This window comes from Trichoderma harzianum, assembly GCF_003025095.1.
Source record: "Trichoderma harzianum CBS 226.95 unplaced genomic scaffold M431scaffold_8, whole genome shotgun sequence".
NCBI classification, from domain to species: domain Eukaryota; kingdom Fungi; phylum Ascomycota; class Sordariomycetes; order Hypocreales; family Hypocreaceae; genus Trichoderma; species Trichoderma harzianum.
Window position 1 is genome coordinate 775,990 of NW_020209256.1, and position 24,268 is coordinate 800,257.

The window sequence follows — 24,268 nt, forward strand, 5'->3', positions numbered from 1 at the left end:
CAGATTTCTCGATCCATCACTGTTCAACCTCTACGAATTGGCAGCCAGCAAGTTACTGTTCGTGAATCCAAAGTCCTATATTTGCCATGCCATCAATCACCCATGTGGCGCTGCTCGCGCTTGGCCTGCTTCAAGCCTCTGTGGTATCTGCCAGCCCAGCATCTGCCAGCTCGGACCTCGGCCTTTTCCCACTCTGTACTTGTCCTGGGCCACTCCTTTCTGGTCAACTCATTTGCTCTGGAAACACCTCTCAATGTACTCTAGACTAACTGGGAGCATCTGTTTGTTGTGCTCCTGGCCAGAAAGCCGTGAGTGGGAAATGCGTGGACCTGCCAATTCCAGGGCTCCTATGCACCGACGGAAAGACTATTTGCTCAGGAAAAACACAATGTACTCAAGACAACAAAGGGGCTATAATGTGCTGCGGTCTCAATCAAAACGCAATAAACGGAAAGTGCGTGGATCCGTCGTATATCTTGTGCTCCGATGGGAAGACCATCTGCTCAGGAAATACACCACAATGTTGCACTAATGTCAGCATCTTTGTCGATAGCACCGGCGGTGCGTCCAGCAATACAATATGCTGCGGTGTCGGCCAGAAAGCATTGAACGGTAAATGTTACCCTGGAAATGCAAAGCTTCTGCCATGCTACCGAGATGGACCGTGTGACTTTGGCAATGGGTATTACTGTGCATGGAATGCAGGAAACGGAGATTCCAAGTGCTGCAAGATGGATGAGTACTACAAGGGCACCCAATGTATCAAGAAGCCATAATATTGGTAATTGGGATGGTTTAGGTCTGCTGGGATCGCCCTAGGACTCTAGACAGAGGCAATCGGTTTTGGGCTGGAACACGATAGTTGGTGAGTGCAGTGCGAGTTTTGATTATTTAAACTTGACTTGTGGCTTCAAGAAGCAGTTTACACAAACAAGGCCTCTTGGCAAGGGGGAATTAAATGTGTATTTCTGAGCAATGTCTCTTCTTCAACCTATATCTAACCATCAGTGGAGTCCCCAACTAGGTGACTGCTCATGTAGATCGTTGAACATTAATATCAGAGCATCTCGGCGCTTTCTCTTCACATCTTTATACACGTATGGAGATTCGACATTGTCAGTAAGTGTTCAAAACAGCAAATCATTACGCTACCAATCTACGCATCTAGGCATCAGTAATTTGAGAGATTAAAATAACGTTTGTATCCTAGTAGTTATAAGATAATATGTGGCTGTGCTTTGATGACGCATGCACGTAACTACCTTCATCAATGAGGAGTTGGTAAGAACATTAAACGAAATGGACTTAGAATGAAGTCATGTTTCCTACTGTCCTCGAAACGCAGCCACAGTGGCACTAGTATCTGATGGGTGTTTGTCATACAATGTGTGTCAAAAGCTCGGTGCTCATAGGGGGGAAGTGTCGGATCCTTGGCTTCTTGGAAACAAGGCTATTCGGACCTTTTGTTTTTTTTTAACAGCATATTTTGCTGCCTAGTTGAGACCTTTAATTTCACGCGACCCTTGAAACTCGTGGTTAAACAGGGCTCTGCTCGGCAAGTCCACATAATAGGCAATCTATAGGTGTGTATAGGTATGACATAGCACGCCAATTTTTCAGTTTTTCGTGTTCTTCAAGCCAAAATGTACCTCTACAATGGAATACTGAGTGATTGCAGTACAATTGTGTAACCTAAGTGATTTGTGGTAACACCGGTCGTCAATCTTCTCTCCTTACTGCATAACACTTTTGCAGTCTCTTCAGTGGCATCAGGCCTACTAGCTCAGCTTCGCCTTATTGTAAGCCACAAAATTGTGAGTCAAGGTAGCACATGTACAAGACATTTAGAATTCGTAGTAACAGTTGTTTACTTAGTGCGCTCATGGTTCGAGCATTAGATCAGGCTGCCTTCTCGAAATGGCCTGCTCTCGGTCCTAATGATGTGTATGCAGAGTGCCTTACAAAGATCATTGTGTGACACACATTGAGAATAAATACTGAAATTGCAGACTCCTTGAAAGATTTCCATTTAGACAAATTGACTTCAACTCTTGTTTCTTTTCATTCTTAAACTCAAATATAAAGATTCTTCATCGATTCGCAAAGATGGCTCAACGTTGGTATTCGATGTTAACCAAAACTGAAGAGGGAGGTAAGAAGAAAGATCAAGGGCATGAAATAAACACATATATAACCATCCTCTTGGCAATTGCCATACCATGCCTTGCCATGACATCTGTATCCGTGTTTCTTATCGTCCTCACATTTAAAAATCGCGTATCGCTTAACCCAGGCTTGCCCGAGCTGCAATCTTCTAGCAACATTTCCTCCGCTCCACGAAGCATCATCAGTAATTTTATGGTCAGCGGGGGTTCTAGCGCATACTATGTACTCTTTAATCCATCGTCTCTGAGTACTATTGCTTCTGCAGCTGGGAAGCTTCTTCCATACTTATCGAGCACGATAACGGGATTGATGGCATTTTTCGCAGCCAATTCTATGAACCAGATGTCGCAGGAGGGACAGGTCAATAAACTCCTCACGCCAAAGCAGTTATCAGTGTTATTAGGCCTTCTGGTCAGTGGGTGGCACGGACTTTGGGACGCCATCTGTTATCGGGTGAAAAGAGGAAGCAAGTTTGACGGCCCTCTTTTTGGTGTGGTTACTATCCTGACAATTACAACAATCTTGGGGTAAGTGCATTACTTCATCATCGACGAATATCACGAATAGATCATATTTCTGTCACATTGAGTCATTTATGCTCACTTACTGACATTTATGGAAGCCTTGTCATTCCAATTATTGATACCTGGTTTGGCTTTGTGGTTATACCGAGCGAGCAAACGCAATTACAAATTAATAGCCCTTCCGTTCATTCATTTGGTCGGGGGCTTATAAGTAGCGATTGCACCCAAAATGGGACTGGCTCTCCATGCAACGTCATAACAGCGATGGGGAAAAGCTACCTTGTTTCTGCCAGCGAAGCGTTTAAAGTTCTACACAATGCCTCTACGATCAATAAAGTAAACTATTTCCCCTCAGACCAATCACAGGCTGTTTTATATCTCGGAGATGCAGCAAGCTCCTCAAACCTCGACTTCAAAGCCAGCACATTCGCAGTATCTACGCAGTGTCAACCAATAACATATGACTGCACTCACATGCATCCTAATGACTCAAAGTTCAACTGTACACCTGCACTTACCGGCGACTTTAACACATTGCCAAGCCCGGTGGGAGTCAAGCTTTTTAGCAACTCAAGTCTCACCAGGAACTTGCCTTTCACATATCAGAATCCACTCTATTTTGCAACTTGGGCTGTAAAAGAACAGGTTGATTCAAAGAGCTTTCAAAATGACCCTGGAGTTGCCTATCATTCTGACACAGTCGAAACATTATCTTGGATCTTGAATTGCTCTTCTACTGTCTATGAAGCAACGTATACCTGGGTGAATGGTACCGTAACATCATTCAACACTACTCTGGCCAATAGCACTCTTGGTGGTATCATGTCTGGCCCCTTTGGCAACGACCGTGTGAATGCCGCGTTACAATGCTCGGCCAACTTTGCCAGCGCCGGCAATAGCTCTGCCGAGATTGCGGAAATCACTGCCGCTTTCATGTCTCGCGCCGTTTTATCACTATCAGTCGGGGCTATTAGCAGCCGAAAGAATATTATAGAACAGTCTCGCTCAAGGATACTTCTGACCAGAGTGCCAGTTGTTCCATTTTATCTCTTGATAACACTCAAGGCACTTTACGTGTGTGGTATCATAATATTAGCGGCAGCCATAGTCATATGGTCTCATCCTAAAGAGGCAGCCAGGTTGAAATCCCAGTTCACTATCGATGGATTGGTGGGTACGATATTCAGGGAAGACAAGCTTCACATGCCCGTTTTGGAAAACTCGGAGGAGATGGAAAATGGTTTCCAAAAGAGTAAAGAAAGGGAAATCAAGGTCGCTCTCTTGAAAAGAAAGGAAGAATGGTCATACGCCACAGTATTATTCAAGAGTGGTGAGGCTGTGATTAAATTCGTGTAGATGAAAGCAAAATATATGCAAGACTGATTCGGCTATGGGAACCAACTTATGTTTGGGCTTATTGGGTAGGGTAGAGTCTAGATATTGCAAGATCAAAGTTGTCGCGAAATTTCGTATAATATATCTATCTACTTTTTATATAATGCTATTGCTACTCATTGCCAACTGTGAACTATTATTGAGAGCTGAAGTCAATCTTGAATGCATGAACGATTATAAAATCCCTGGAATCCATCCTACTAGCCCATATCCTGACACAAACGGTAATTGAAGATCAGAAATAACTAGTTCAAGATAAGATCGCAGAGCGATATTGCGAAAATGAAGGCTCCCTGATTTAATTATCTCTGATCAAAGATTAAACATCCTACTGTGCGGACTTCAGGACATCCAATAAGGGCTTGGGGGCATTCTGTGCAAACAGAAGGCTTGCACTACCGTTGCTTCGTTCAATCAAGTCTTTTCCGCGCTCAAACATTTCCTTCTCATATGCCGCAACCGCAGCATCCAGCTGGCCCAAACCGTGTTCCGCGATTTGAGACGCCAGCACAAAGGAATCATACATCGAGCAGTTGACACCCTCTCCCACGAATGGGGTAGATACGTGAGCCGCATCGCCGATAACAGTTATACCTGGAACTGAAGCCCAAGAGAGTGCCTCAGATGGAAGGTGATAAAGCGGCCAGGGCCTAAAGGCGCCTTCAGAGTTTGTAATGATGTCCTTGAGGGGAGAGCCCCAAGTGCCGAAGAAGTCAGTGTTGGTGACAAAATAACTGCGTGCTGCCTCTCCGTCAGCTTTAGAGAGGTCTACAGGCCCATTTGTAGCAAAGTCCTCAGCTACAGTCAAACCGAGATAGATGCGGTAAGATCCGTCTCCTTGCGCTTGTGCTGAAACCTGCTTTGCTTCTCCCATAGCAATGAGATTTCCACTTCCGACAAGTTTTGCGATAGTGGGATGGAAGGGGTTTGAGTTCGAAATCTTGGCCTCAAGGTAATGCTTTCCCGAGTATTGAGGCTTTGCTGAGGTGAGCTTTTGTTGTTAGCATATTTCTCCTTTATCGGACGCGGGTACTACTCACCAAGTGCCTTGCCTTGCTCCATGCACCGTCTGCTCCAACAACAAGTTTGAAGCCTGCAACAGAAATGCCATTCTTGAAGTTGATGGAGAAATTGCCAGAGTCAAGTTTTTCCACGCTACCAACGGCGTGATTCCATTTGATCTTACTTGGTGGAATGGACTCGAGCAGAATCTTGCGCAACGAAGCGCGATCAATCTCCGGGGAATCTTGTTCTTCACCAAACGTAAGATGTGTGGTTCCATTCTTGTCCTGAATAAGCGTTTTGGTGGCGTCCCAGCGCGCATACTTCTTGAACTCGTCAAACAGTCCGGCTTCCTTCAAGACAACTTGACCGGTTTTGCCATGAATGTCGAGAGAGCCTCCCTGGCCCTCTACTGAAGAGGTTGCATCTCGTTCGTAGACGACGTAGTCTATCTTGTTGACTTCTAGCAATCGTGCCAAGGCAAGGCCACTAGGACCGCCTCCAATAATTGCAATCGCTGGAACTGACATTATGGTGATGATGCTGATGATGTTGCGATACAAAAAAATGAAGTGAAGACTCTTGGGCTGTAGTGTGCTTACAATGAATGCTGATGAGAAGTGAAGACCATTCATGAACGATTGATCGAAGAATATATATACTCATCGTGAAGACGACTACATCTTGATATCCGGAGACCTTGGTCCATGTTCAGCCAATCAAGTTGCGTGAAGTCGGACATGTCACAGTGCCCGGGCATTGCCCCACGCTATCTTCCGGATGGCACACCGGATTCAAGTGCCGAACGCCATCCGGAGAATAATCGACGAGCTGGGGCATTAAGGGATAGACTGGTGTCAGGGATTTGAATGGGCAATAATTGCGAGGCCATCATGGTCTCCCCTTATTCGATAGTGTGTGAACACGGGGCGCGGTCGGAGGTACATAACCATTCGTGGAAACAACGGTGAGGGAAATGTCGGGATACGATTGCTGGCCAACAAATGAGTAAGTAGTAACTGGTTTTAAACTAGGACTGATATTTGGCACCTAATATTATAAATGTAGTACTTAGCTGTGCCTTGTACTGAGTAGTGACGGGCTACACAGCAGCTATACCTCGAGTCTGGACGCATTACGCTCTTTCTTCACAGTTAATCCACAGGTTTTCGAAGTATTCAAAGCACATAGTACTCTCACTATGTCGTAATTACATGTACATAATTGCAAATACAAGAACTTATAGAAATAAATGAAAGTAGACTCTCGCCCTACTGCTTCCGAAGCCACCTTTTCGGCCTCTCACCCTAATGATCTTGACCGACCCGTTCCTTGAACATCTATTACACTTTCCTGATCAAGACTCGCCGACGCCAATCTGAGCCATCACCATGGACCAATACTGACCCTTCAATTCCAATAGGCTAGAATGGGTTCCTTTCTCAATTATCCTTCCACCATCGAGCACATAAATGCAGTCGCAGTGTTGGATCGTAGAGAGCCGATGTGCTATCGATATGACGGTTTTACCTTGAGTGCCCTCTCTAATAGCAGCTTGAATGAGCTGCTCACTCTCACTGTCCAAGGCGCTCGTGGCTTCATCGAGAAGCAGAACCGGTGCATCCATAGCAATCGCTCGCGCAATTGCAATACGTTGCTTCTGGCCACCGGAGAGTTGGGTACCTCTAGATCCCACTGAAGTTTTCACTCCATCTGGGAGGGATGAGATTAAATCTCGAAGTTGTGACTGATCAATGACGCGCTCCAGTTCGTTTGGTGTTAATGGCGTCGATCTTCCCAAGTTGATATTTTCCTCGACAGTGCCCTGATATAGAACTGGCTCCTGGCTGACCAACGAAAATAATGTGCGAGTGGTTCCAGGAGCGTAGCTCTGCATTGATGTACCTGAAATTATAATTTCTCCTGCGAGGGGCTCATAAAATCGCTCGAGAAGCTGGATTATGGTGGATTTGCCGCACCCAGAAGGACCAACCAAAGCTATGGATTGTCCTTTGTATAGCTTCAAATTGAAGTGCTTCAGCACCCGTTGAGACGGCCTGGAGGGGTACGAAAAGTCTATATCGCGGAATTCTATGAGGGGAGTCTCTTGGTCCAGAACCGAAATGTCTGGCGCCGTCTGATTCAGACTGGCTACATCTGGCACGGAATCTTCCAGTTCGTAAATCGCTCGGGTCGACGATATACCTTGAGATATGTCTACATAACAATGTATTAGCATTCCAACTGCAAATACCCCAAGTTAATTCACCATACCTGAACTGTGGGCAAAGAATTGCCCTGTGGTTTGGGCTCCAAATACGATCGCTATGAACACGATGAAAAATTGTGTTGTTGTATACTCCTGGAACGATAATAGGCGGCCACCATACCTGTAATGTCTTGTTAATAGTGAGCGTAACAGTATATGAGATTGTGGCAACTCACCAGAAGGCCAGAGCCATACACAGCAAGTCAATGCTGTCGCTCAAAGCAAACCAAGTCATGCTCCGTACCGCATATTGCCAAGCATTGCGGCTATATTCGTCCAGCAACTTTCCGAACTTCTTTTCAATCAAGGGCTCCATGTTCAGCGCTGACACGGTGCGTATGGCTTGAATAGCTTCGCTGGCGAAGCCAACACTGTCGGCCAACATGGCCCCAGACTTCTCCTCAAACGAATTTTGCATTCTTTCGTGGACAACTCCGGCTCCAAAAATGAATGGGAAGCCACCAAAAAGAACCACGAGGCCAAGTTTCCAGCCCGTAGCCAAAGCAAGTGCCACGCAGCTAGCTAATGCGACTCCGACAGTTACAATAGCTGCAAGATTGCTCCCCGCAAGAGCGTTTACTGCGTCGGGGTCTGACGAGAGTCTGGATAGCAAGCTGCCGACGGAATTCTGTTCAAGATCAAAAAATGCCATAGGCTGAGACATCATAGAGCGTAAGTAGTCATATCGATATGCCTGGGCAACAAGCTATACGAGAGTCAGCATAAGGTGGATGTCCTACCGATTGTGTACTCTTACCTCTCCCAGCGCTCCTCCCGCCCATCCTACACCCAAATACCCGATTCCGACTGCGATGGCCAGTATAAACCACATGAGACTCCAAAAGTTACCGTGAGATACGAGGGCAGCACCAGTCAACTGGAATGTTGTCACCACTCTGGCGTAAAGAAATGCTTGAACAGGAAATAGAGCACCTTTTAAGGTCAGTCAAAAGTTCAAGAGACGAGTATTGATTGTACAACTTACCTCCAACGGTTGCAGATGCACAAATAATGAAGAACACCCACCAGTACTTCTTTTGAGAAGAAAGGATTTTTCTAACAAGAGTAAATACTCCTCTGCTCTTAAGCTTTTGGCTCGTATGCTCCGACATTGCACGAGGTGCATCTTGCACCTGCGTCAGTTCTTTTTGGAGGAGAGAATCACTAGCTACTGTTTCGAGCTCTTCATCCTCTCTTTCCATGGAGTGTTGGCTTTGCGATAACATTTGCGCCTCCCATAGCCGTTTATAAATACTGTCTCCCTTGTCCAATAGGCTCATGTGTGTACCAACCTCTGCAACTTCGCCCTTTTTCATTACTACAATTTGATCTGCAGCTTTGATAGTGGTCAGGCGATGGGCAATCGATATAGTCGTCCTATTTTCACAAGCATTATCGAGCGCCCGTTGAACGGTGGCCTCTGAATTCACATCCAGCGCACTTGTAGCCTCATCTAGGATAAGAATAGGTGGGTTCTTGACAATCGCTCGAGCAATAGCCAGTCGCTGTTTCTGGCCACCAGAAAGCATCGTGCCTCGGTTTCCAATTGGTGTATCGTATCCCTGCATTGTGTGAGTCGACACCATAATGGCAGCATAACCTTATATCATACCTCGGGCAGTCTGGTGACAAATTCGTGAGCATTGGAAGTCTTGCAAGCTTCTACGATCAGACGCTTCTTTTCTTCGGCCGGTAGCTGCTCCAATGGGCTTCCTGACAATCCATACTCGATATTTTCGTATACGGTACCTGTGAACAAGTAAGGTTCCTATAATCTTGTTAGAGATACAGCTACATTTCAGGAATGCGCGGCTATTCTTACTTGTTGCACAAGTCCAATATTTGCCCTCAACGTCTGAAGTGGGATTTCATCTGATCCAGATTCACCTATCTTGATCTGCCCACTCGCAACATCATACCATCTCAAAAGTAGTCCGACAACAGTTGACTTGCCGGAACCACTGGGCCCGACCAAAGCAGTAGTCTTACCAGCTGGAATATTGAGAGAAAATCCTTTTAGAACCGTAACATTTTTCCGAGTTGGATAATTGAACGATATGTTGTCAAAGGTGATGTCTTGCTGGAAATAGCCCGTCGCATAATTGGAGTTTTCATCCCGCCCCAAGTTCGGTCCTGCTGTCGGGGCCGAATCGATGACTTTAAAAATCTCGGCTCCAGCAGATTTAATTCGCAAAAAGGGTCCAAGATAACCAGCGAGTTCTGAAAAAGCGTTTACACCAATCATAATGGAGAAGAGAGTGGTGATGACTGTCCCAGCCGTTGCCGCTTCACCATCGACATATAGTTTCAGTCCGTACCAAAAGGCGAGGGCATATCCTCCATAGAGCATGAATATGTAAACCCCAGCCTGGATCCCCTTGATCGGGGATCGAGCAAGTCCAATTGCAATGGCGCGCTTCAGCATGCCTTCGTACTTACCGCCTAGAGCCTTTTCGGCTCCAAGCGCCCTAACGGTCCTCATGGAGCTTATCACTTCATCCGCAAGCGTTGCGGCTTCTGCATTGATGGCGTTAAGGCTTACTTCTTTCTTCTCGTCAAACACACTCGTAATTCCGACCGCCCCAACCGCAGCTGGAATTATTGTAGCCGTGACTAAAGCCAATTTCCACTGCGAATGAAGTGCCACAACGAAAGCTGCCACGACAGTAGAGCTACTCTTTAATGACAAGCCGAATTTCTCAGCTAGGCCAGATCGAATGGTGTTTGAATGAGTAGAGAGGGCGAGGGAGACGGCTCCCGATGTGAGAACGGTTTCATGATACGCGATTCGTTGATGGAGAACAACATTTACATATTTCTGTCGAACAGCCGAATTGACACTGGCAGCGACGACGGTGAACAGAAACATGTAGATATATGTGCATGCTGCCTTTGCGATGAACATGTAGATGAAGTACAGCCTATAAGTTGGTCAGTTTCCATATCTTTCATCAAGGCCCAACCGGATTTCATACGTGTAATGGTTTACTTTGCCTCGGAAGTGGTCACTGGGGATCCGCCCCAAAGCAAAATCGGTGAATACCGACACGAAGTTGCCAAAAATTAGAGTCATCAAGGGCAGTACCGTTCCCGATCCCATGGCTGCCAGAATGCCCACTGTATACATAAGCTTCTCGCGAAGAGTCGCCATGTTCATTATTTTCTATTTGTTATTTAGCTGGAGTTGGAAGATCAATCCCTTTCTTGTCTGCTGACCTTGTATATTTGGATAAAACTCAGCGATTGTTTCTCGCTCGCCCGCAACGCTTCACAATCGTCAGATTTTTCATGACGTTCTTGGACTTCCCCAATACCCACAACAGCGGCTTCTTGAGAATGCGCCATCTTTGAGTGTTTTACTGAGTAATGCTGCGATTGTTGTTTGCACACTCTTAGACGTCAAAAGCACTTCGCATGGATGAGAAAGAAGCGGAATAATAAAGAAGTCGCCTTTGCTATTGTTGTGGCTAAGAAAAATAACTTGGAGAAGGACTATGGAAAGACGAAAATAAATGGCGAAAAAGGACAATCTGTATTAAATTCTACAACTCTCATCTCCGGAACCATGATGCGGTTTGTATTACCTGTAAAGCTGGTAAATGGCTGCTTTGTCCAATCGCGGGGCTCCCTGTCGGACATTTACTGCTTGATCGGCTTCCCGCTGACTTTGGTGCTAATTGGTAGTAACGGACCAAGGAGGGTGGAATGTTACAAGGATGGTTTCTTAATTTCCAGCCTAAGTCAAAAATGTCCGTTTCTAATTAGCATCTATTAACCTTTTGCATGAGAGACGCAGGAGCCGAATATCTTTGCTGCTTTCCAACCTGGCAAGTCGCTGATGGCTGAGGGCCACAGGTACGATACGTGATTGCTGTGGACATAATTCGATGTTCTTTAGAGATTATACAAACCTTGACATAGATATTGCCATTCAGCTGCATAGGCCAGTAGGGGAAACTACCTCCTATTACGAATCAATTGGTGCTGGTATACAATTCCTCTGCTATCATGGCTAACCTGTATTCACATATGCTTTCGCGCAACATTGCTCGTAACATTATTTGCCTCTATGCCGATTGATGGAGATCCGTTTTGTTAATACTATTATAATGGCTCTTGCCATTTATAGAAATAAACATAATGTTTTGGTACGTGTAATTGTTGGGTGGTGTTCATAGATGAGGTGCTCACTCCACGATGTTCTCAGCTAGTCTGCTAAGTCACCGCGTGGTGATGGGTTGAATGGTTGACTGGTTGCCCGAGGGCCGCTGGATGGTGATTTCTTCTGACTTGGATGGTATTTGGGTAGGTAGTTAAGTTCATATTTTCTTAGTAACAAGTAATCAATACCTACCTAAGTTACATAGGTAGTTCTTTAACTATTTACTACTATTACTACTCTCTGCTATTATCAATAGTTTGATCTAGCATCTGGTACTATAGTTATATTTTTTCTAGTATCTGATACTGTACTTTTTTTTTATAATTACCTAGGTAGTTTCTGTTATTATCACCTATCTAGATGAAGGCAGAAAGATCGTATTCCGACGAAGAACATACGCCGTTAGCCTCTGATTGGATGGCGCCGGACTTTTGTAAAGCTAGACTTAAAACTCCGGCCGCCACCAATGACGGACCATGAAGCCGGAGCTTAATACTTGAGCTTCCGCATAGGTTGCCTCTCCATGATCTCACCAAGAGAAAGAGAAGTAACTTGAACATCGTCACGGCCCTGGTTAGACATTACCCATCTATCGCACTATGATTCCGAATATGCCACCCTCCAAAGACGTAGGATTAGCACGATTTGCGGTACGTCGCAGTTCCCACCATGTGCCGCCGGTAGTTCTGTACGGCTGACGCATCTACACATATGCAGTGCACCCATTGCCGGCAAAAGAAGATCAAGTGAGTTTTCAAGGTTATCAAAATCAGAATCATGATTACTAACTTAAAAAAGATGTTCAAGAGAATTTCCTAAGTGTGCAGCATGTCGTCCATGGCCGGGCGAATGCATCTACCACAGATTAGGCCCTATCTCCAAGTCTCATGAGACTGTCACCACGTATGACGCTCAATCGTTCCTGCACTGATAGATGTCTAATTCCAAATATCAGAGCTGAAACAGCCAAAAAGGAAGCAACTATCCTTCCTCAAAACTCCAGCAACGTGGACCAGCGTCTTTCGCGAGTTGAGAAAGCCCTTGATACGCTCTCTGACGTGATCAATACGTCTCTCGTAAGTTCTGCTGGGCATCGTGGAGTCTCTGAAGCTCTTTCAAGCACAACAAGGTCAGATACGGAAGCAACGACATCATATCGGACGCCAATTGGAGAAGTAGATACTCCTCAGCTCACTTTAGACGATTCGCATTCATTCGCATACTTGAGCGAAGCTTCGCGGCACTTGGATGTGATTAAAAATAAATCCCTACGAGGGCGACTTGCAGAACATCAAGCAGCATCTTCCGCATTACAGGGCCTATCTAAATCTCTGACCACAGTTAGCCTCCAGCAGCCACGCACAGATGCAGCAGCTTTTGAGTCTCTCAATGGATACTATGTACCCTCCCGAGCGGCTGGGTATAACTTGATAAGCTGCACGTCGATCAATTCATGAAATCTGCATGATAAGCTAACGGCAACCAGATTTTCTTCAAAGTGCACAACTAGCTGATATCTTATTCATCACTCCACCGGATGACCTTCTCTTGAACGTCATATTCGATCCAGCTACAGTGCCTCAACGCGCTTGGATTGTCTACGTCAACTTTATTCTTCTTGCCCTTCTTCAGAATGACAGCTCTCAATCAGACGTTGTTGAAAGTCTCCAGAAGAACACGGAAATGGCACTGAATGACTGTAGAATATTTTTGGAACCCAGCGAGATAAACATTCAAGCGCTCTTGTTATTAGGGTGCCACGGCGAGCAATATGCCTCTCCCAATCTCTCTTGGATGCTTGTAGGCCATGCTTGCCGCCAAGCTCAGGCCCTTGGCCTGCATGTGGTAGGGAGAGGCAGTTACAAATACCAACAACGCCAATTAGCTTTATTCTGGTCCTTGTTCTCAATAGACAAGTCTTGTTCATTGGCCTTCGGGCGGCCAATGCTACTCCCGACCACCATATATGAGAATGTTCCACTGCCCGACTTCCAGTACCTCCTAGGCTACCACCCACATAGAAGTCAACCCGTCGTTACACAGAACGGCTCTTCTACCTCAACCTTTGGCGCCCATTTTTTCATCCAGGGAATGAAATTGGCCAAGTTAACCGGAGCGGCGCTCAGTCTTCTTGCGAGTCCTGGAAATATCGCGGACCATCAAGATTTGGCTTCTAAGCTACGGTCATGGGATTCATATACAAATGAAGTGAGTCTCATCTCTCAAGCAAAAATGATCTCCAATTGACATTCTGTTAGCTCCTGTTAAAAGTTTTTGATGAAGAATCCGCCACCTCAACAGCTCACCAGATCCAAGAGATGACGATTGGTGTGCGCGCAACGAGATTTCAGTATCTGCACATCCTGATCCTAGTATTACGCAAGGACCCCAACAGCAGAGAACGTCGTGTTCAGGCCGCTCGAGATGCCATCATGCTCCTCCCAGACTTGGTATCAAACTCAATCCATGTGTACAATGGGCTAGTTTGGTAAGTCTAATGGTATTACTCTTCAATAAGCGCTCGTACTGACGTCTAGAAATTGAAGGCAACTATTATACTACCCTTTTACGCCATTCTTTACACTGTTTGGTCATATCATGGACTATCCATCGGCATCAAGTACACCACAAGACCTTGAACTGCTCCAAAAGACTGCTACATATTTCAACAGCATGAAGCAATTCGGCTCTCTTCCCGCAGTCTCTCTCAAACTGGAAAAAACAGCTCTAGTCTTCTGTAACTTGGCAAACTTTGTCACATCCGGTGAACATACCGGTGAGGATATACAAGATCAACAGTCTACAGCGACAGGGACTAGTTCAGAAGAATCCGTGATGCCAGCAACAAGCTCAGAAGAGCCTACTGTTTGCGGAATCGATACTTCTTCCAGCGAAGCTGATTTCGAGCTATATACCAACGCCTTTATGGCTTACATCAGAGACCAAGACCTAAATGAGCAGTCAGGCTTTGACAATACTGATATTGAAAACATATTAGGCTGCTTGGATTCCGATGGCCCTTCACCACGCAAGCGCAAGAGGTCATTTGAGAACACAATGGACTGGTTTTTTTGGGACACATATTATTGTAAAGAATAACATCAGACTCTATAAGTTATGTCCTCTACGCCAAGAACAAGGCCACACATACCCCCTGCTCTTCCCAAGCCATTTCTAGTACAATACAAACCCATTAACGCCTTTCCGTCATTCTCCCTCTATTGTACAAGATATTAAAGACATATGTTTTGGCAGCCGCTACAAGAAATAAAATAAGTCGCTCAGTGCAATCCGCTCTCTCCCGTTTCAGCCATGTACTTTTGGCAGCTCAACATCATATTGAGCTGCTCGCTCACTTCGTCTAGCCGGCCAAGGACCGTGCGATTGCCATCAACAAAGCCCACAATGGAATAAGGAATACCCGTATCTGCGCAAAATTCCTTGACTAGGGTCTGCGCTCGGCGGAGATTGTGTCGTGGCATCCTTGGGAATAAATGGTGAACGGCTTGGAACTGGAGTCCGCCATGAATAAAGTCAAGCCAAGCAGGGCAATCCACATCCATGGTGGTTCGCAATTGTCGCTGGGCAAAAGATTCGGTCTCTCCTAAGTCTGACGTTGACATGCCCCAATGCGAAAGAGTAATTTGGACGTGCAAGGGCATAGTGACAATGTGTGACACCAGCACAAAGGCCACACGAATTGTCCATGTCGGTAATGAGCGCCAAAGCAGGCAGTAGCCAAAGAAGAACCAGTAAGCAGCGCAAAAGGCGATTTCCGTGGGACGAATCCACCATGCTTTGGTAGACCCCAATGATGAAGATTTGCCCGACAAGAGGTGCAACCAAGACAGAAGATAGAGGTTGAAGCGAGCAATGCCCATGATCGGGTAGTACGTGTACTTCTGATAGGGAACGAGGGCGTCTGCCACGGCGTCCCAGACAAAGACGAAGCCATTATAGTAGGTGGAACGGAGTGATCTAAAGAAGGAAGGGCATGTGGCGAAGAGAGGGACGTTCTGAATATCAGGATCATGCTCCTAAGACAATAAGATTAACGGCTGATCATCTTCTAGAGTCTCCGATATGACGGCGGTAGTAACTCACTGGTTGGTTTGTTATCAGATGGTGGACATTGTGACTGCTCTTCCACCAGCCAATGGAGAGACCGCAGCAAAAATCAGCGATGAACATGCCGGTGAGCGTGTCGATGACAAAGATCTGAGTAATGGCTAGATGGCCGGCATCATGAGCCGTGAACATGATTTGATGCTAGGAATCGACAAACGAAAGGTCAGTATGATGATGTGCTAAATGAGGCAAATACGAGAGGCACTAACCCAGAACAACCCAAGAAAGACGGCTGAGGTCATATACCATCCATGGTGCAAGGCAAAAAGAAAGCAGGCAAACAAAGTCGTGTATCGAAGCATCTCCTTGCCATACTCCACATATCGGCAGTTATAGAGCCCCTCATCGCGTATCTGTTGGTGTAAAGCCCGGTATCTGTTGACGACGCCCTGTTGAACCTTGGGGTCTAAAGACGGATAGTCGCGTAGGCCCTTTTCAATCCCCTGCTGGACAGCCCAATCAGCGTACTTGACAGGACAATTAGTTGGTGGAGACGTAGCGCCAACAGATGATGCTGATGATGAAGCGATTCGCCTGCGAAGGCCCTTCTGGCCAAGACCGAGGCTAAGACCAGGGATACGAGCACCTGGGCCGTCGATGCTGGACAAGCTGGGGCTGCTGCACTGAGAGAGTGAGGCGGGTGTGTTGGTTGAGCTCAGTTCATCGGAATAATCGTCTGTGTCTGAGCTGCTCTCGGGATCTGAGATGGACATGTCCGGAATCTCCGGCTCAGTGTGGAGGCTTGATTTGCGGAAGATGCCTCCCCTGATCGGAGGAGTCTTACTGATCCAGGGCCCCATTGGCTTCCGGCCGATCCGGTAGGCCACCATCGTTCGTAATGTAGCCGCTGAGTGATATCTGCAGCAAAAAGAAAGATAAATTGTTAGCACACTATCACAGGCGGTTTTGTTTAGTCTGGAGCCAAATGCATGAATGGGGCCTCTGCAAAGGAGATCTAGATTCAGCATGGCAACCCGCGTGCCGTCCCGCGCGCATTGGTGCGTTACATATGCAAGTTTAAGCTTAAAACACGACAGAGCCGGTGTCTGAATCCTACTTTGGGAGTTTTGCTTTCGATGCACACATTGGACACAGCACTGGCAAAGAGTTTGCCCATGGAGGCACAGGAGAAGAGGCCGGACTGAGGACGATACACAAACGGGAAGATGAAGAAGAGAGGTAGGAGGGACAATATTTACGCTGTAATTTCGTCGGTCGCGTCTCGTCCCACCATATGCTGAATAACCAGGGAGCCTCCTGGATGCTTGTCCAGCCATCCGTTGAGGCGTAGGACATGATCTTGGAAAATGACAATGGTATCGCCATCGGCAATCATGCCTTCGACATCCCGCTGAGAGAGGATCTGATCACGATCCATAACGGCAGGGAAAAAGAAATCGAGCGACGGTAATGGCGGGCACTGATTCGGTATGTATGTCGATATGTTGGAGGGATAGGAAGGCTCGTGGCTCGGAGAACAACTCTCTTGCTGATATTAGCGACGTATCGTCAACAGCAATAGCAATGAGAGATCTGGGAAGTGTGTCAAAGGTTCGAATCGAAATGGACAATGTTAAAGTACTGAACCAAAGAGAGGAGGAGCGAGCTTGACTGGTAAGAACAGGCCAACGTGCGCCCATTAGTACCTACCCAGATCTCCTATTCCACATACACCAGCCCCCATATGGAACAAGGGAAGATACGACAGACTTTCCTCTACCTACGCAAAACACGGCCTACGGAAACCATGTTGGCCGTTTCATCTGCTCGGACGCGCGTCGGTTGAGAACTATGGGGCATGAATGTGCTTTGGCCACGAAGAAAGGAGGCAAGGAGAAAGACAAACTGGCGCCACTACAAACCATGGAGATTTTCCAGCGCGAAATTCGATGCGCAACGGGGCATTGCGGCCGAACTCAGCTGGACTTTGATACACATGTAGTGGTCATACGAGATAACCTAGTAGTATTCCGAGGATACAGCGCTACCTGATAGGTACTTTTGATGGGGCTTGAGTTTATTCTTGCGCATACCGTATAGTATCCCGTTGATGCTTGCAGATGAATGGCTACAAACCATGAAAAGGCCAAGGTACCATCATCAGCCTATTTACCTAGGTCAGCATGTAGGCATACAAACGTCATGCAGCTGCACCTAGCCAACTAATGTGCTTGAGTTGAGACCCTCGCCACGCCAGCTCTAGGCCTTCCAGAAAGGGTGTGGGAATAGATCTTAGCATCATACTCTTCAAGTTCCCTGTCGATCTCGTTTAAACAAGTACAGAACGGAGTACTATACAGTAAGAGAGAATGAGATATCTAGCCAATAGAAGCTACCCAGGTACGCAGCAATATCGCCACTAAAAGCCTAGTGTAGGTTACACTGCCCACATTGAGTGTCATTATGCTCCGTGCTCACGGATACAATGTTGGAGTCTCCAATATTCTAGAAGCCCAATGGAGAAGACTATTCGAGGCTCAGGAGGCCTCTATTTCATAGGGGTTTTCATAGACTCCGCGCTCCGTGCTCTGTAAAAAGTCATCCAAAACTTCCAAGTTGAGTGTTGAAGCAAGCAAAATAGGGGTACTGTATTGCACAGCAAGGATGGTTCTGAACATGGGCCCCTCTGCGTGTTCCATAACGTATTTTCTCAAGCTTGTGTGGCTGAGATGTACGACGACGCTTCCGCGTAATAAACCCTGTCGCGGCGTCTATCTTGGCAACGTTGTATTATGTAAAATCTCGGCCTATCGGTCGCTTTTGAGCGATTTTAATGTTAAAAGCTGAGTGGCATCTGGAACCTTTGCTAGACAGGCACTAGCACAAAACGCAAGGCACAGGCGCCGCCTCAATGAGATCTCATTGCTGTTGGCTTAATTGAGTTGCTTTTGGTACGAAAACTAAAAACTGAAGCCGCTGGCCGGCTCCACACTGAGTGTGAGCATAATAGCATTGAAGCTTTGAGCCAAACGATTGGACACAGTTCCAACAATAAGACTCCATGCTTTTCGCCCAATCTTATTATCTCCTCTGCCTTCTGTTGTCCCTTCCATAAGTACATATAATCCATAGCGAAACCTTGCGTATTAATTCTGTCCATCTTGCGCATCATCAAGCCCTTATCTCACCAAGATTCAGCCGCGGAGCATTTGTACACGCATTATGAAGAGGAGCACACACAAGAGCGGGGGAATGAATCCCTGCCTCTGCTCCAGCCAACAGGGTGGCTCTCCTTACGCGTTTCGGTTATATCGTGGACACTGAACATGGGGTGAAGGAATATTTACAGTCTTCTGAGCCGTTCCTCTGAGATTCACATCCCTTGCAACCAGACCCAGAAATCGTCGCCCATCCAAATTTCTTCCTGTACGAGTATACCATGACTAGCTCAAGGGCCAGCATGGCCTTCTGGCCTAAGCAGATGATACCGCCCACACCTGAAAACTACAAGGAGCTGGCGAAAGATGGCGCAGAAAGGCTAGCTGCCGTATCTCTAGAGCAGATCCCGGCTATTCCGGCCGGTGCCGTGATTCACGACAACGGCTGCGGACACGGTTCTGCCACGGCCGTCATCATGGCCTCTGCGGCTCCAGAAGTCGCTGCGACTTATAAAATCACGGGGACGGATATCTCAGGTGGAGCGGTGGAAGTCTATTGTGACCGAGCGGAGACTCAAGGCTGGCCTGCTCAGGGTCTTGTCATGGATTCTGACAATCTCAAATTCCCAGACGAAACTTTCACTCACTCCATCGGCAATGCGCTGATCTTCGTGGGGCCTCGCAACAATGGAGTCGACGCTACCAAAGAGATGTATCGCACGCTCAAGCCCGGAGGGACGCTCATACTAAACTGCTTCGCCTATGTGCCTGTCCTAGAGCCTATCCGTGAGGCTTCTCGAGTAACCCGCACAGGAGCCATACTACCGGCCTGGACGTCATTTGAACAATGGACAGATCCATCTGTTATAGCGAATGTTGTGGAGGCCGGTGGGTTCAAAAAGGAGTCCATAAAAGTCGAGCAGCGCGAGATGTTTGTGAATATCGGAGATTTTGATCGCCACACTGAGTTGGTCTGGAGCATGAGGGGAATGCCGAGCACTGGCTGGAGTCGAGAAGACGAGGAGCGGTGGGACGAGGCGTTGGAGATTGTGAGGCGTGAAATGAGAAAGACTGAAGGTTTCAAGACCCTTGACGACGGCACTACGGTTATACGAAATATCATCAATGTGGCAACGGCGACCAAGTAAAGGCCCGCGAAGAGACAGAATGAGGCTGATACTATCAAGCTCAGAAATGGGTCTTGGGCGATTGCAAGAGGGGATGTTGAACTTTATATTTGGACATGTACCAAAATTGCGCGATTTTGTCTCAGTCTCTCGTCCTATAAGATACACCTAGGCATTATGCGGCATGTAGGTGATTTTATTTCTTGCGATAGTTTTAGGTATAAAAGCTGTATTATTAGGAGCGAGCGTTTGGAATCTCCACGCACTTTAGGCAGATGAAGAATTTGACGGGATGTGATGGTAGATGATCCATTATAAACGCGACAAATTACACTGTAGCACTCTAATTCGCGTTCAGACATCTGGCTCGAAGAAGTATGCGCTCATTGTCGTTGGTACTATTAATTTCCATATAAAAATAGAACGTGTATCTCGGGACTGTCGGTACCTTATACGAGACTTCGCTGCATCGCGGAGTCAATTTTACAAAGAATACTGCCACATTGGATGGCTGAGACTATGAGTTGTTGTTCAGAAATACTATACCAAAAGGCATCTGGCCGTATAAACGGTCTCTGAGTGGGATAGACGTGCAAGCGGAGGACAGAAAAACCGAGACCTAAAAGATTTTACACACCTGCGCGTTAAACTATACGCCTGTTTATTTAAGTATCTACTATTATATCTATATTTCTGTAGTATCTGCTGATATTTATTTTTCTGTAGTAACGGCTACCCTATCTAGATGTTTATAGTAACTGCTATTATAGTTATAATAAAATTTGGGTGCTGTCTGAATAGGGTTCCCTTAAAAAGCACCACTTGATGAGCCGATTAGGTGCTTATACTGCTGAATGTATGCACTTATTCATTTTGCGGTCTCGCTTTTTCTAACCTCCGCTTGACGTGTAAGACGTCCTGAGAGGGCGATTCGTAGATACATGTAATACTGCATGGCATCCAGATCCACAGATCCAGGGCAGGCCCTTGCAGTGCAGCTTGCATCCATGCACTCCACTTCGTACTGGAGGTGTCATGCTCACCGTCTGTAAGACGATTTCACTCTTCCATCGAATTGTGCAAATGCCAAACACCGTCAAAGAGCATAACGTTTAAGTTGTTGCCAATTGTTGCCGTCATGAAACGGCCGTCTACAGACTGTCACTCTGCTCACGATGAAGTCAGGCCGGCAAAGACGCGCCAGCGATCATCAAATGTTGCGGTGACACGGCCATCAGCAATCACCGTGAATGACAATGAGATGCACGCAGGAATTGAACCGGGGATAAGACATGAAGACAGTGGCCCAGATCTGGATCAACTACCCCATACCAAGCCAAAAGCCACGGCATATCTCAACTCGCGCGCAGGGGAGCTCTCTCAAAGAGAAATCACTGAACCCAGTCCATTACAGATGTTCAAGAATCCCTACAAGGGCGAGGACATCATTGTGATGGCCCAGCTCATCTTTCAGAAGACAAAATCTCCTGCCAGATTCGTGGAGGAGGTTATGCGTTCCATCTTTGTCCCTGAGATGCGCAAATTGTTCACCGAAAAAATCCAGAAGCTTTTTCGCAAGCACGCACGTACCACCGTGCTCTCGACTAGCCAGCAGAAGAAGCTGGATAATGGTTATCTACGTCTCCAAGAATGGGAAACTTCAAGCCAGCTTTCCTCAGGTCTGTTTGGCTTGAAGTAAGTCCAACTGCTTAGCCTATGGTGCTTATGGTTCAGATGTGTATATCGATGCTCATTAGCTACGTGCTCACAGGAAAATTGATGACCTGATTGAGGCCATCAACAATGCGATGGACGAGACTCTGGTCCAAAAGGAAGAGACGATCATAAGAGACGAGCTGAACCAAGATAAATATGCCGATAGGATCATTAAAGCCTTAGAACATAAATACGGCTTTGACAGGTCTCTCATATCCTAGGACATGAAGTGGCTAGACGTTCTACGCCCCGTCTTCGAGATGACAGCAAGCACGGATATATCAGGAGCACACAGAGAGCAATGGCGAAATCATATTGGATCAGCGCTCAAAGAGAATCAAATCGATTGGGTTATGGGTATTCACAGTAGCTTTCTTACGGCCAAGATCGCTCAGAGGATTGTATCCAACGAAGAGAGCCAACAACGAACAATTGCCATGTCTAGCCTCACTCATACTCGCGAAATCACAAGGTTTAAGGACAAAGGAGAAGGCATCAACTTTGGGTGCAAATTCCCTCTCAAGAACGGCCTCCCTGATGGCCTTGTTCAAGGATTCAAAAAATTACAAGAGAACACAAACTCATGCAATTCGTTACCCAACCCTGGACTCATAAATCACTACAAGAAAGCGTTCAGCCTGTTAGAGGAGCTCCAATCTGAGCCCCAAGTCGAGCTTCTCTGCATATTAGCTCTTACTGTCGGCATGACATTAGACATGACTATTTATATCGTGCCTAAAAAAGATGCTAAAGATGAAGTAGCCAGGTTCGCAATAGCTAGCAGCTCTGTGAAGCCCAAGCGAGGAGGAGCACGCGTAGCTCTCCTGGCATTGCGAATGCTATGGTACTTGATGCCCGAAGAGTTCGCGTGGGAGAAGGCAAAGGGATATGGGCTGAAAGTAGAAGAAGAGACAGAATACAGTACTCAGCGTGTGCGTGAAGCAACTGGTAAGTGTCGGTCTTCTATAGAGCTCCAAAGGAGGTGTGCTAACTGAACGCCGACCAATATATGATAACGAACAGCATGCTTGCCGCACTAGGCTGGCTTGATTGTCCCAAGGACCAAGTAAACGGTAGCTCCAAGTCTAAGCACATGAGGATAGCCAGTAAAGAAGCCTTAGATGCACGACTAGAGCAATTGCGAAGCCTGATGCCAAAGCCGACAGATTTTGTGCGCGAAGTGTTCCAGAGCGATGATCCGAAATGGGTCGACCAGTGCAAAGCCATCATTAAATGGTAGACGATGGATCACAAGGACTGTAAACTACCCCTGTCTACACGAATAGAAAAAAACAGAGAATGTAAGAGAGTAGGTGGGTAGTACCTATTCATGACTTACATCTCACAGAAGCGTAAGAATAACAGAACGAAAAGCTGCGGAGAAATCAACGTTCTACTCATCAAGATTAGCTATTAAACATTACAATATATGCATTCTAATACTAGCCGTATTCACAAACATGGCTTTCCTCAAAATGCAACTCCTTGCTATCTACTTTTGCTCCTGTTGCTGAGTAGCTCCCTTTTCACCTCCATCCGGGACCGCTCTCGATTTGCGTGACCTCAACTCGTCCCAGATAATCAAGCCTATCCAGATAGGTAGCAATATACCTGCAATCACGTAGTTTCTGACATAAGAATGGGTGTGAATAATCACATTCTTTTTTGCCAGCTGGAAGCCCAACCCAGAGTTAATGATGCCCGTAATGATGGCGACTCGTCCTATCCAGCGGTGCACATAAGCGAATATGCTCTTGCGGCCAGTTCTCTTGAAATGCCGATGCTGCAAGATACCCAGGATTGGCTGAAAGAGTATGAGTGTGCAGACGACGATGAAGCCTATGATGCAATGTGCATGCACAGGGTTATGGAGATATCCCACGTATTTGGCGACCCTGATGCCGAGAGCCATGCCGCCAACCATCATGAGGAATGCTATGATTTGGATGGGTGCATGTATGGCCATGATTTTATTTCGGAGATAGGTGTTTCTTAGATAAGGGATCTGCTCGATGGGGAGGTGGACTGAGATTGCTCCCAAAGGATAGAGGACAATGAAGACGATAGACATGATGCACGCATGTCCATTTCGCTCTCGGTTCCAGACTCTGAAGGTTTCTCTCTTTTCGAATGAGTGAACATCTCTTCCTTCAACTTGATTGTGAATTTCTTGCGCTAGGACCAGGTTTGATGCTAGGCATTTGTCAATCATTAATTCAATGAGACACTCTTTTGTTTAACACTTACCAAGTATCAAGAAAAGCGCCGACAATGCAGCACGCAAGTGTCGCGTCATGATTTCTTAGTTCTTTGTTGATGAATAGATATGTATGTTGACAACTTGATGAAACTCGTGTCCAGCATCTCTTGCTATTAACCATGGTAGAGCAGTCGAGTCTTTAATACAAGCTATTCAAGCCATTCAAGCCGTTTGATCCGTCCCGATTAGGTGAGCTGCCATAAGACCGGCTCTTGTGGCGTCAACTTGTCACACGTGCCGGCGGGGATACAACAGCCCGAGATACAGAAATAGAAATGCTTCGGGAGGACTATTCAGCCGTAGCGGCTCTAATGACGCTTACAAGTACAGGCGATGGCCTCTCTGCTTCAACTCTCCAGAGTCACACGCCACACTTAGATTTGATCTCGAGCTCAGTGATTCGTCCTGTTTTTTGGGCCTT

The 24,268-nt window shown here is 46.5% G+C and overlaps 9 protein-coding genes across 9 annotated transcripts; 5 read left to right on the top strand and 4 right to left on the bottom strand.

Annotated features, from left to right (window-relative positions):
- Positions 1-31: 31 nt before the first annotated feature.
- Positions 32-1,074, top strand: M431DRAFT_509577 (hypothetical protein). Its single transcript, XM_024919320.1, has one exon. It carries the CDS (start codon positions 417-419, stop codon positions 774-776), a length of 360 nt encoding a protein of 119 aa, XP_024772954.1. The 5' UTR covers positions 32-416; the 3' UTR covers positions 777-1,074.
- Positions 1,075-2,106: 1,032 nt separating this feature from the next.
- M431DRAFT_556460 (hypothetical protein) lies at positions 2,107-4,046 on the top strand (the record flags this gene model as incomplete). The annotated part of the gene is made up of 3 exons (XM_024921450.1): positions 2,107-2,152; positions 2,294-2,693; positions 2,789-4,046. 3 exons carry the CDS (start codon positions 2,107-2,109, stop codon positions 4,044-4,046), a joined length of 1,704 nt encoding a protein of 567 aa, XP_024772955.1.
- A 367-nt stretch (positions 4,047-4,413) lies between these two features.
- On the bottom strand, positions 4,414-5,617 carry M431DRAFT_89175 (hypothetical protein; the record flags this gene model as incomplete). Its single annotated transcript, XM_024923994.1, has 2 exons — positions 4,414-5,076; positions 5,126-5,617. 2 exons carry the CDS (start codon positions 5,615-5,617, stop codon positions 4,414-4,416), a joined length of 1,155 nt encoding a protein of 384 aa, XP_024772956.1.
- An 827-nt stretch (positions 5,618-6,444) lies between these two features.
- Positions 6,445-10,507, bottom strand: M431DRAFT_89177 (hypothetical protein; the record flags this gene model as incomplete). Its single annotated transcript, XM_024923995.1, has 8 exons — positions 6,445-7,304; positions 7,362-7,477; positions 7,533-8,062; positions 8,114-8,289; positions 8,342-8,918; positions 8,969-9,124; positions 9,179-10,277; positions 10,332-10,507. 8 exons carry the CDS (start codon positions 10,505-10,507, stop codon positions 6,445-6,447), a joined length of 3,690 nt encoding a protein of 1,229 aa, XP_024772957.1.
- A 1,525-nt stretch (positions 10,508-12,032) lies between these two features.
- Positions 12,033-14,708, top strand: M431DRAFT_460070 (hypothetical protein). The gene is made up of 7 exons (XM_024915346.1): positions 12,033-12,168; positions 12,236-12,264; positions 12,317-12,421; positions 12,474-12,955; positions 13,005-13,726; positions 13,777-14,006; positions 14,065-14,708. Exons 1-7 carry the CDS (start codon positions 12,118-12,120, stop codon positions 14,615-14,617), a joined length of 2,172 nt encoding a protein of 723 aa, XP_024772958.1. The 5' UTR covers positions 12,033-12,117; the 3' UTR covers positions 14,618-14,708.
- A 91-nt stretch (positions 14,709-14,799) lies between these two features.
- On the bottom strand, positions 14,800-17,024 carry M431DRAFT_6833 (hypothetical protein; the record flags this gene model as incomplete). The annotated part of the gene is made up of 4 exons (XM_024921761.1): positions 14,800-15,555; positions 15,623-15,787; positions 15,856-16,504; positions 16,846-17,024. 4 exons carry the CDS (start codon positions 17,022-17,024, stop codon positions 14,800-14,802), a joined length of 1,749 nt encoding a protein of 582 aa, XP_024772959.1.
- Positions 17,025-18,717: 1,693 nt separating this feature from the next.
- M431DRAFT_509579 (hypothetical protein) lies at positions 18,718-20,238 on the top strand. Its single transcript, XM_024919321.1, has one exon. The coding sequence runs from the start codon at positions 19,026-19,028 to the stop codon at positions 19,890-19,892; it is 867 nt and encodes a 288-aa protein (XP_024772960.1). The 5' UTR covers positions 18,718-19,025; the 3' UTR covers positions 19,893-20,238.
- Positions 20,239-21,009: 771 nt separating this feature from the next.
- M431DRAFT_521452 (hypothetical protein) lies at positions 21,010-22,980 on the top strand (the record flags this gene model as incomplete). Its single annotated transcript, XM_024920468.1, has 4 exons — positions 21,010-21,566; positions 21,643-21,694; positions 21,809-22,535; positions 22,589-22,980. 4 exons carry the CDS (start codon positions 21,010-21,012, stop codon positions 22,825-22,827), a joined length of 1,575 nt encoding a protein of 524 aa, XP_024772961.1. The 3' UTR covers positions 22,828-22,980.
- A 99-nt stretch (positions 22,981-23,079) lies between these two features.
- Positions 23,080-23,883, bottom strand: M431DRAFT_6837 (hypothetical protein; the record flags this gene model as incomplete). Its single annotated transcript, XM_024921762.1, has 2 exons — positions 23,080-23,780; positions 23,835-23,883. 2 exons carry the CDS (start codon positions 23,881-23,883, stop codon positions 23,080-23,082), a joined length of 750 nt encoding a protein of 249 aa, XP_024772962.1.
- Between the last annotated feature and the right edge of the window lie 385 nt (positions 23,884-24,268).